The 12,655-nt window shown below is 42.1% G+C and overlaps 1 protein-coding gene across 1 annotated transcript in view; it reads left to right on the forward strand.

Annotated features, from left to right (window-relative positions):
• The window catches only part of TFB2M (transcription factor B2, mitochondrial), a 68,545-nt gene that overhangs the window by 26,221 nt on the left and 29,669 nt on the right, over positions 1-12,655 (forward strand). Inside the window, exon 3 of the mRNA XM_063917804.1 lies at positions 490-578. Within this exon, the coding sequence (XP_063773874.1) occupies positions 490-578 (89 nt within the window). The remainder of the gene's footprint in view (positions 1-489; positions 579-12,655) is intronic.

The raw sequence follows: 12,655 nt of genomic DNA on the forward strand, positions 1-12,655 counted from the left end.
TTTATACTACCGTGTAAGCTATTCTTCCACTTTTGGGTGGTTTTAGCCTGTTTCATAAATCCCTGAATTTTACACCAATGTATTATTATTATTTATTATTAATATTATTCATTTTTTTTTTTTGTTATTTTTTTTTTTATTTTTTTTTTTTGACGTCTGAAAACTTATTACTTTTGTTTTTTCCCTCCAATATGCAGAATTTACAGTGCAGATATTTGGGAGGCAAAAGCTTAACTGCCAGCTCTGTCACCAGTTTCATAACCCCTTAATCACTTGTTTTTAGTCCTTGTTTAGATGACTCTGGTCCTCAGATAATTCTGTGATGGGACAATGTGCTGCTTTGTAACAAAATTTGATATAAGCAAGCGTAACAAAAGTTATCTTTGTAAATTTATACTAATCGTTTTAGCTGTACTTGGGTGAGGAAAATGAGGAGTTAAATAATGTTGAACCTACGGAGTCTGTAAACGAATGTTCTTCTCTATTTAGGTCCTGGAATTCTTACCCGGGCGTTGCTAGATGCTGGCATCAAAGTGGTGGCCTTGGAAAGTAATGTACATTTTCTTCCTCATTTACAGGTATTGACATGTCGTGATTTTTACAAAGAACAGCAACTAACCTCAGTTCTAGTATCACAAATGTAATACAGGTTGAGTATCCCATATCCAAATATCCGAAATACGGAATATTCCGAAATACGGACTTTTTTGAGTGAGAGTGAGATAGTGAAACTTTTGTTTTTTGATGGCTCAATGTACACAAACCTTGTTTAATACACAAAGTTATTAAAATATTGTATTAAAGGACCTTCAGGCTGTGTGTATAAGGTGTATAAGAAACATAAATGAATTGTGTGAATGTACACACAATTTGTTTAATGCACAAAGTTATAAAAAATATTGGCTAAAATTACCTTCAGGCTGTGTGTATAAGGTGTATATGAAACATAAATACATTCTGTGCTAAGACTTGGGTCCCATCACCATGATATCTCATTATGGTATGCAATTATTCCAAAATACGGAAAAATCCCATATCCAAAATACCTCTGGTCCCAAGCATTTTGGATAAGGGATACTCAACCTGTACTGCTGTCCTACAAATGTTTGCTTAGGAAGTTTATTAGAACATATCATTAATGAGAGAAAGGGCAGATAATATAGGGACTTCTGCATGATGTGTGACCTCAAAGAAAGTCCCCCACTGCCTCCAAAACCCTGCTGTCCTCTTTATACGTGCAGCAGGGGAACTTGCAATTTAGGTGGAGGCAGTAAGGACTATAAATACCCTTTATCTCAGAAATAATAACTTTACCTGCCCAATGCTCTCATACTGTGCATTTGGCAGTTTTTGACAGGAGAATTCTGAATCTCTGCACATCTGACACGTTACCTCTAGCCTAGATAATATGGATAGTTGTAGAATAAACCTAACCTACATTGACTGAAGAGTGTACATTGACTGTTCCAGATGTCCCTTATACAGGGTAAGTGAGAAGGTGAGATGGGTTGGTTAGATTAATAAATATGTAATTAGGCAAGACATTATTTTTTTTTTCTTTCTCTGTCATCCACTAGGGGACACTGGAAATTAGACATCTGGGTGTGAAGAATGGAGACTGGAGTTAGCACAATGTAAAAAAACAAAAGTGCACAGCTGGCTCCTCCCCCTTCACGCCTCCCCCCCCCCCCCCCCTCCCCCCCCATTCGTCCAGTTTGAAAAATTTTGTTGAGGAGGTGGAAGCGCATCAGGGAGCTCTGGCTCCATAAAGACCTTTTATATACCAGCTTTCAGTGGCCCAATCCCACCTCCAAAAAGGAAGGTACTCATTGGAGTACAAGTGATACACCGATCCCGGTGGAAGGGATCGGCTGCTCACTCAGAAGAACCATCAGAACATTGAGTAGTGGTTGTATTAGGATCTCTTCCCTGCGGTAGTAAGACGCGCTATGATTAAGCCGCCAGGGACACAAAGCATAGTTCTCCCACGGGGCACAGTATATCTCATAAGAGGCGCATGCAGGACCATGCAGCATATTACTCCGGAGGGATTCGGGGGTGGACGCGGCGGCAGGCGCAGTTGCTCCAGTCTTCAGACTGTACAGCGTGGTCCCGGAGCGGGCAGTGTAACGGGGGTTTAGTAACAAATAGGCGCTCAGCGTCTCTTACAAGCGGTTTAGCCGGCGGGACATGGAGCAGGTCTCCAGGAGTGATTGGCGCCCTCGCTGCCAGGGTTGTACAGGTAGCAAGGTGACTGAAAAATTTCAGTGGCAGCCATTTTAGTTCACTTTTAGTGTGCGCTGTGAGAGCGGGCAGTGTAACAAAGGGAGGAGGTGGAGTTACAAGTCAGTGTGTTGGGTGTGTAAACCTCTGGCTAGTACAAATTGTATTTATTTATTTATTTTTCATTTTCTTAAAAATATAATAACCAGCTGTGTGAATCTTCCCTCATTGCTCCCCATATCCCTACAGTCTTTCTCCATCTATTCTAATAGGGTGAAAGAACTACCGGGTGGTGCGTGAGTGTGTGTGTAGTTAACATGGTGTCAGAAGCACCAACCAAGACCACTAAAATTTGCTACGTGTGGTCTAAATGCGAGAAAAAGAGCACAAGTGTTGGCAGCTCCAGGGTGTGCGACGTATGTTTGAGTATGGACACACAGGCCGGGGCAGTGGTCCATCTGGAACAGGGGAAAATGCCTTTGCAGATATTTCTAAGGAAATGGCGGAATCTCGCAAGCAACATTTAAAATGGGCTGCAGGTTTTTCTAAGACTATGGAGGAATTCCTAATTAGACTTGCACCACCTGCGCAGGTAGAAAAGTCTGTGCGCAAATCGGTGAAGAGGCCTCTTCCTGTTCTACAAGAAGAGGAGGAAGAGGGCCTCTTGGTAGATGAGGATGAGAGGGAGTCGATTGAGGATGTATTTGAGATTACTCCTCAGGAGTATGATTCGGAGGTTAAGGGTTTAACCTTTTAGTCCCCTGACTGGTCTTCCCAAACATAGGCTCTCACCATTACAATCCATTTTGAATGCAGCTGCGAGGCTAATTTTCCTCGCTAGACGTTCATCATCTGCAGTAGAAAAAATTGGGTGGTAGAGAAAGTATTCCCTGAGGCGCTCAACATCAATATATAAATAAAAATTAAAAGGAGTAATACATCCCTTATTCAGTAGAGGAGATCCAGAACACACTTAGGATTCTTCTTCACTTTTCAATATCTCACAAATACAGGAGAATATGTAAAAAAGAAATCATAACATGTGTAGTACAATCACAATTTAATGATAAAACACTAACACACATTAGACATAAACACAATTCACAGTAGAAAACTATCCAAAGGTTCCGCTGCAGGCGGGAAGCCAGAATAATTACCAGCAAATAGTGAGAACTGGTTTTTGTCAGCTCTCAAAATAGCAGTTTGTAATACAGTCACCAAGCGTCTCTCCGGAAAAGGCCACTGGAACTGGTGTTTTGGCAATCAATTCAGCTTTCCTGGTCCTTTAGCAACAGCAGCTTTGGAATCCGGTCTGTCCCTTAGATACCAACGCGTTTCCACCCGCGATGCTGCGGGTCTTTTTCAAGGTGAAGTGAAGTTCATCATCTGCAGATCCGCTTTGTCAGTCCCTCCATTGGTTACCGGTATTCTACCGTATTAAATAAAAAATACTTTTACTTACATACAAGGCTATTAACCAAACTGCACCAAAATACATCTCTTCACTCATCTCAATAGATCTTCCTAACCGACCTCTTCGCTCTGCACAAGATCTGCATTTCTTATCCACACGTATTGCTTGTTCCCACTCAAAATTACAGGACTTTATCTGGGCTTCACTCACTCTGTGGAATGCCCTCCCACGCACACTAAGACATACCTCTAGTCAACAAACCTTTAAACGTTCCCTGAACATTCACCTCTTCAGACAAGCCTATCAAATTGCAGACCCACCTGCATAAACCTACAATGCTTCCCTATCTAATTACATTGTCTCTGTACAGTACACATAACCTCACATATTTTGTCTTTCTTTACTCTCACACCCTCCTGACCCTTTGCCAAAATTGCTGGGTGATCATATTATACAACCCATTAGGAAGCTAGCAATCTGGTGGACCATTATGCAATAGGTAGCATCTATCCTTGTGTATCAATGCCTATTTCCCTATAGATTGTAAGCTTGCGAGCAGGGCCTTCCTACCTCTCTGTCTGTTTTTACCCAGTTTTGTTCTATTACTGTTTTAATTGTAAAGAGCAACAGAATATGCTGCACTATATAAGAAACTGTTAATAAATAAAATAATAAGGGTTTGAAATCCCTTATTGAAGCAGTAAAGCAGGTCCTTAACTTCAAGGAAGAAGAGATTAAGGAACCTGAAGTTTTTTATCTGTTTGAGTCTCAAAAAACGCAAACGGCGTTATTTCCTATTCCTCAGACACTCCAGGAACAGATGGGAGAAGTATGGAAACAGCCAGATAGGCGCTTCCGATTGCCCATGAAGTTTACAGTAAATTATCCTGTTCCTGAAGGGGTCTTGTGTCCAAATGGGAGGTCCAACCTATTGTGAATGCGTCTTTGGCTGGATTGTCAAAAAAAAACAATCTTAACAATACCAAATGTGACTACACTAAAAGATGCTTTGGTTCGTAAGTTGGATACGGCACTTAAATCCATCTTCATGGCAGCAGGTGCATCCCAGAGACCTACGCTTGTGAACGCCTGGATTACTAAAGCTATTGTAGCTTGGGCTGGACAGATAATTCGAGCAGTGACTGAGGACAATATCCGTGAGTTGGCCACTTATCTTTGCCAAGCTGCGAAGGATGCTAGCAGGATAGTATCCCGCATTTCGGCTTCTGCAGTATCTGCCAGATGAATTCTGGCAGGTGGATTCGGATTCAAAGAAGGCAGTAGAAGCTATCTCTTTTGTTAGGGAGACTTTGTCTGGTCCAGAATAGGACAAATGGATTTCACAGGCCAAGTCCTGCCTACTACGTATCCTTGAACGACGGCAGCTGTAAGAAGGAGCTACTCTGGTCCGGCTTTTACTTCCTTTAGGTCCCAATCCTTTCTTGCCAGAGGTAGAGGTTTCGGAGGACAAACTTGTGGAAACAGAGTTAGAGGCCATTCTCAGTCAACAGCCCGAAAACAGGATTCTAAGCCCACTGACAAGACCGTGGCATGACTGTCTCCCAGCTGTGAGCAGCCATCCTTTCTTTAAATTTGCGTTTAGTTTTCCCTATATAGGTGAGACCACAGGGACATATAATCTGATAAATTACAAAAGTACTGTCACAGGTGAGGTGATGTTGGATGCAGTATTTCTTTCCAGAATGTGGGTGATTAAAAGAATCACCTTGAATCAAGAATTTACAGGTGGTGCAAGAGCACTTAAAGCACCCTGGTTTTTTCTTTAAAAAATTCTTGACTGAGGACTGTATAGGTGTAGAGGTAATGTCAGATTTAACCAAATGGTTATGTAGATTTTTGGCTCTGGAATAGCAAGGCATCAGAGATGTATCTGACAGCTGTAAATCAGGATCAGTAGTGACTACATGCCAATGCTCCTTGGAGATACGATTAATGATGGGTGACCTATGTGTATATCTATTAACCCATGGAAATTTCTTTAAACTTGCTTTAGATACAAGATCTTTCTTTTTTAACCGTAATAATCTATCTTGACTCAGCGCTGACACTTTGGCATTCTGTAACAGCTTAAATGAGTATCCCCTCCTCAAAAATTTGGTGATTAATTCATCAATTTGAGTAATGGCTGTCTCACGACAGCTGTTGATACGTAGTATGCGTATCATTTGTGAATAGGGGAGGCCGCGTTTAAGACTGGCAGGATGATTACTTTGGTATTGTAAGATGGTATTCCTGTCAGTATCTTTGGAATAAAGAGTGGTAGTGAGTTTCCCCTCAACTATACCAATTTGGACATCTAAGAAATGTATGGTATCTTGGCTCATGGTGGACGAAAGTTTGACCGGCGTTGAAGATATATTGTTTGCTTCAATTAAATCAACAAATTCACGCTGGGTCCCTGTCCAGATTAACAAAATATCATCTATATATCTAGTATAGAAAAATATTTTAGATGAAATGGAGGAATTGGCAAAAAATAATTGATCTTCAATCAAAAACATATATGCATTAGCATATGTCGGTGCCACTGAAGCACCCATGGCGCAACCTTGTTTTTGAAGAAAATACCTGTTGTTAAACATAAAAAAATTCTTGGTAAGTATAAACTCCAACATTAACAAAAAAATTTCAATATGTGCCAGGTCAAATTTACCTCCAGATAACAATAATTGTCTAATGGCCATTAGGCCAACAGAATGCGGTATGATGGTATATAAGCTAGAGACGTCAAGCGAAACCAACCAGGCTTGATCAGGTCTTTGTTACAGTATTATGTTTTGCCGGGTTGCCATAGTTACGATACACACGCACTGCTGGGTGGACGTGCATCGCGTCTATACGCGATGACGTCATCTAAATGGGACACAGCCAGAGCCGCAGCGTGGCGAACGGCGTGATCCCGTTTTGAACATGGTGAAGGGTATAAAGTTCGGGTAAGTCACAGTTTATTTGTTATGCCTGTATCCTGAAGACAATCTAATAAGATTGAAACGTTGATACGAAACTTGCCTATGCTGTATTTATTCCTGAGTGCCGCATTCTACAATTTGTGTGTATGTATGTGTATATATATATATATATATATATATATATATAATGTAGCAAACTGTGTAACAAACAGCGGCACTCAGAGACTGACACAGCGTGAATAAAGTGCTGGTGCTTTTAATTCATGGCTTGTAACTCCAACGTTTCGGGGCGCGCAAGCCCCTTTTTCAAGGTGAGCCAAATACAAAGTGTGTAAACAGTGCAAAACATTTACCTTTATGGTGAGGAGGACCCACGTGTGGGAAGGTGTGCAGCGTCCTGGGGAGCCTGGAGCTTCCGCCCTGGATGTGGTGACGTGTCAATGCCCTGGTCACGTGACCTCCAGCGTGTCCCGGGCCGTCACGTTGCCTTGGCAACCAGACGCTCCTTGGTTGCCATGGATGCCTACGGCAAGTGCGGGTGCTGGGGTTGCGGAGGAAGCGCGACTTCAGGCTGAGGGTGATTGAGAGTGAAATGACAATTACATAAGATAGGAAGAAACTGTTACAATGTGCTGTCGTAACGTACAGCATACCGAAAACAGACATGATAAACTGGATTAAAAGATCACCTGGTAGTCTAGCACTAGCAATCTCATAATGGATCAAAGAGTCATTAATGATAAACACCTAAATTATACAATACTATACCAGTGAGAGAAATACATATTAAGCGGCACGCATAAGTCATAAAGTGTGAGGGCTGATGGGTCTGGTACATGATCAGAAATGTCAACCGTACAACCGTCCCCATAATCAAATGGTGGAGACAAGTGCTAATAGATATTACTCAGAAGACACTCCATTGGATTCTGTCATTAAGACCTTTCGGCCTCACAGTGTCCAATCTGTACATCCACGTTGCTTCCCGTCTGAGTAGGGTGGCTGCTCTGTCTCCGCCTCTTGGATTAATGGGGATATGGTCAATAATTTGGAACTGTAAATCTTTCAACGTATGTTGCTTCTCGACATAGTGTCTGGCCACGGGTTGTTCCGATTTCTTGGATAAAAGTGCTGCTTTTAATGCGGACCTGTGCAGGGCAAATCGCTCCCTGGCATTGCGTATGGTCTTGCCTACGTACTGCTGTTTACATGGACACGTAATTAGGTAGACTACATGAGTTGTAGTACAGGTGAGTACGTGCTTGATACTGTAGGAAGTCCCTGTGGAGGTGGATTTGAACCTTGTGCCAGTGATCATAGTTTTACAGGTTTCACAGCCTAAACATTTATAGCAGCCTGATGTTTTAGTTAGAAAATTAGTGGTAGGCGTGGAATCAAATCCTGTGATGTCTGGATGTACCACAAAATCTTTAATGCTTCTGCCTCTTCTGTAGCACATCATGGGTCTTTTCCTCCTTAGCCCAGTTAGGTTCTTATCGGTGGAAACTATGGGCCACAGTGCATTAAGGGCCCGTGGAATTACAGCACTGGATGTATTATAATGTGCCACGAATGGTACAATGTCGTTACTCTTCTTGATGGTCGGAGTTAGGAGTTGTTCTCTGTTTGTCATCAAGACTTTTTGTTCGTTGGTGAGTAATGATTTGCTGTTGTAGCCTCTCTGTTTGAACCTTGTAGTGACATTATCCAGAGCAGATTCCAGTTGTGTCGGATCACTGGTGATTCTGGCTGCCCTCATGTATTGAGATTTAGGAAGCCCCTTTTTGAGGGCAGTGGGGTGATGGCTGTTGTATCGTAATAGGGTGTTTTTGTCGGTTGGCTTATAGTACACCTCAGTATGCAACATGCTGTCTTTGATGATGACGTTAACGTCCAAATAATTTAGTTTAATCGGGTCACACTGCGATGTGACTCTAATGGTGGACGGTCTGGTATTAATGACTCCGATGAACTTTTCAAACCTTTCTTTGCCTCCGGTCCAGAGCAAAAACACATCATCTATATATCTACAATAATGTAGTATATATTGTGAGTAAACATCATTATTGAAAAACATAACCTGTTCTTCCTCTTGCGCGCCCCGAAATGTTGGAGTTACAAGCCATGAATTAAAAGCACCAGCACTTTATTCACGCTGTGTCAGTCTGAGTGCCGCTGTTTGTTACACAGTTTGCTACCTGCATTAATTCCTCCAGATGGCACCTGAGCAACATATCCATCGCTAGGAGAGTGCCGATCCGACAATTGCAAGTGTATATATATATATATATATATATATATATATATATATATATATATATATATCTATATATATATATATATATATATATATATATATATATATATATATGTGTATATATATATATATATATGTATGTAGTTACGGATCAGAGCGGCACTTATAGTTTTGGGGTCCAAGCGCCCCTTTATCAAGGTGAACAATACCACAAATAGTGAAACTCATGCCTTTTTTATAAGGTACGAGTTTCACTATTTGTGGTATTGTTCACCTTGACAAAGGGGCGCTTGGACCCCGAAACGTCGGATCACTCTGTGTGTGAAATACATTTGACTTTTGACAGACTTAGAGTGCCGCTTTACTTGTCTTCTCTATCCATCCTTACCTGAGATGGCACCTAAGCACTGAGTCTTGGAGGGGGAGTGCCGGTCCTTACAGTGTGTGTATATGTATGTATGTGTGTATATATATATATATATATATATATATATATATATATATATATATATATATATATATATATATATATATATATATATATATATATATATATATATCAACAATCCGGCACTCTGATCATCTCCACCAGTAACTTGCCCAGTGCCCTCCGGGCAAGTTAAGCTGCAATTTGCATACAGGTCCATACATGTATCTCCCACGGCGGCACTCAGGACTGCATTTAGGAATAAATCACTGACGCATAAAGTAGCTTTTTCAACGTTTCAGTGCTTACGCACTTTTATCAAGATGTGTCACAATAATCATACAACCAACACTTACCCCCTAAATAGACCCAGTGAACGGGCGTCTCTGCAACCGCTTCCCGCCACGCCGTCCGAATATCAGGCGGCGATAGGGAGTTAAGTCAGACACACCAAACATGTTGCCTAGTAACCACCAACTAATCAACATTGTTCCTCATATCCCCGCATAAACAGCAATAAACAAATGCATTTTCGTGACACTTAATGCAACACAATTCTACTATTGTCTTGTGTTGCATTAATAATTTATATATATATATATATATATATATATATATATATATATATATACACATATATATATACTAAGTACACGTATTGGTTTCATGTTACTACACCCGGTTTGAAGCCTAGTCTGGTATTAGCTCAGAGTGACACTTGGTATTTTCTTCTGTTGGGTCTCTTGTGTATCACAGGAGGCATTTTTTTTATGGACCCACAGGCATAATTGACACAATGCAGCTGAATTAAAAAGAACACTTTTAGTTTATTATATTATTATATCATATATATTGTAATGAATAGTTACTCCGCATCAAGAGACGGCAGACTACACTCCAGGCCGCTGCAGATAAATCTGATTGCACAAGGGGCAAGCATGCACCTGTTCCTTCACCGGAGAATTTGCTTGTCACCTCAGGCCAGGGCTTTCTTGGTTTGGTGGTAGGTTCTTGTGGACCGATCAGCAGGAAAGCGATTTGGAATCTGGGATTGGATCATTTTAACAACGGATGCAAGTCTCAGAGGTTGAAGTGCAGTTCTGGGCAACTGTCAATTTCAAGGGAGATAGTCACCATCCGAGAGCCGCTTGCCGATAAATGTGCTGGAACTACGAGCCCTCTACATTGCACTTCTTCAAACGGAGACCTTAGTACGAGCACAGCACGTGAGTGCAATTGGACAATGTGACAGCGGTGTTTATAAACCCTCAGGGAGGAACGAAGAGCCGCATGGCCTTTAAAGGAGGCTACAAGGATTCTGTCTTGGACTGAGAAGCACAACATAATCCTGTCGGCGGTCTTCATTCCAGGAGTGGTAAATTGGGAGGCAGATTCCCGCAGCCGTCAGGACATGCACCCAGGAGATTGGAGTCTGCACCCCCCAAGTATTTGACGCAGTGGTAAGATGGGGGGGGGGTGAAGGGTAACCACAGGTAGATCTATTGGCCTCTTGAAACAACAATCAACTTCCGAAATATGTGGCCAGGATGCGGTATCCAGCAGCAGAGATAGTGGATGCGCTGCCTATTTCACTGGCCTTACGAACTGGTAATACATATTCCCACTGTTTCCCCTATTACCAAGAGTGCTAAAAATGTGAAACAAAGAGCGTGGGTAGTTCTTATAGTGCCGGGCTGGCCTCGCAGAGGTTTGTTCTCGGATCTGAATGGACTCCTGGTGGAAGAACCATGGAGGCTGCCGCAGAGAGAGGATCTGTTGTCACAGGGCCCATTTCTAAACCCAGACCTGAACTGCCTATGTTTGACTGTGTGGCTCTTGAGACCAGGATACTAAAAGACAAGGGTATTCAGAGATCAGCTAATCCTACCATGTTGGCGGCAAGAAAGCCTATTACTGCGGCACACTATTATAAGTCTGGAAGAAATACATGGAATGGTGCCAGCCGAAGGGTTGGAACTCAAGAGATTTCCGCCTTACCAGATTGTTGAGTTTTCTACAAATTGGATTGGAAGGAGGTTTGAGGCTGGGGTCCTTGAAAGTTCAGGTGTCTGCTCTTTCGAGATATATGTATAATACACATCCGGAAAAAACGGCGGCAGACTTCAATAATGCTTAAACAGGTGTCCGCTTTATTCAAACCAAGCCAACATGTTTTGGGGACTCTCCCCGTCCTCAGGGCCAGATAGTCAGACACAGTAACAAAACACAAATAAATATATATATATATATATTCCGGGTGGAACGCGGAAGCGGTGCTGTGTGGAACGCAATGTAGTTTCCTTAGTGACTGCCTCCGCCCGCCGGAAACAGCGTTGAACGCCGTGACAGTGGTTGAGAACACGCTGTCCTGGTTTTTGCTCAGGGGAGTATGATTACCTGTGGGATATATAGGTGGGGTTTGTGGTTTATGCTATATGTTGGTGTGGTCCTGAGGAAGGGGCTGAGACGCCGAAAACGTTTGACGTATTTTGCCAATACAAGCTGCATTGATTCATTTACAAAGTCTCCTGAGTGCCTTTATTTGGAATGCTGTGTATCACTATTGGAAGTGCACCTGGAGTCATCATTCATTTACCGGAGTGCCGACTGACTTGGACTGTATATATGTGTGTGTGTATGTGTATGTGTGTATATAGAAATTTGGGTATGCAGGCACTCACCAGTAAATTCCAACAGGTATTTATTAATAACTCACAGAGACATAAAGACGGTGTGTCGACGTTTCGGTCATCACGTGACCTTCTTCAGGACATCAGGAAGACAACTGTCCAATGCATCACCATTCACCATATGTCACACAGGCTTCCCTTAAATAGCAGAGACAGGCCCAAGCCACACCCAACCAGTAATTGCCACAGGAAGTGCCGCAAAGGGCACCAATCTCCGCACACAAACAACTATCTTAGCAAGGACATAAAGCCTATATGGGCAATAGTACTATAATGCGACTCAAATCCTAATATCTCTACCTAGAACGTCACAAATAAATAAACAAGCAAAACACGGCCGCGACCGGAAGTGCCATGCGTTCCACTGTCAGTGGAACGCATCTTAACCGGAACAGGAAATGACGGCCGGGACCGGAAGTGGCGCGATAAGCGTCAGAAAAAGCTCTTCATTATGTTAAAAGACAAGTGGGAGGTGGTATACACATAGTAAGCCACACTCCGCCCCCTGGCAAACATATCACCATGGTAACCAGCCACTATAAATATATATATGGAAATAATGAATGCTTGCTGGCTCTATCACAAAAATATATAGTGAATGTAACCATTAGTCTAGCCAGGCGATTATTGTGGGAGTGTCAAGTGCCACAACCTCAACTATAGAAGGGGAAAGCCTGAGGACACACACCACATAAAACAAATACTTAAAAAAAT

This window comes from Pseudophryne corroboree, chromosome 4, assembly GCF_028390025.1.
Source record: "Pseudophryne corroboree isolate aPseCor3 chromosome 4, aPseCor3.hap2, whole genome shotgun sequence".
NCBI classification, from domain to species: domain Eukaryota; kingdom Metazoa; phylum Chordata; class Amphibia; order Anura; family Myobatrachidae; genus Pseudophryne; species Pseudophryne corroboree.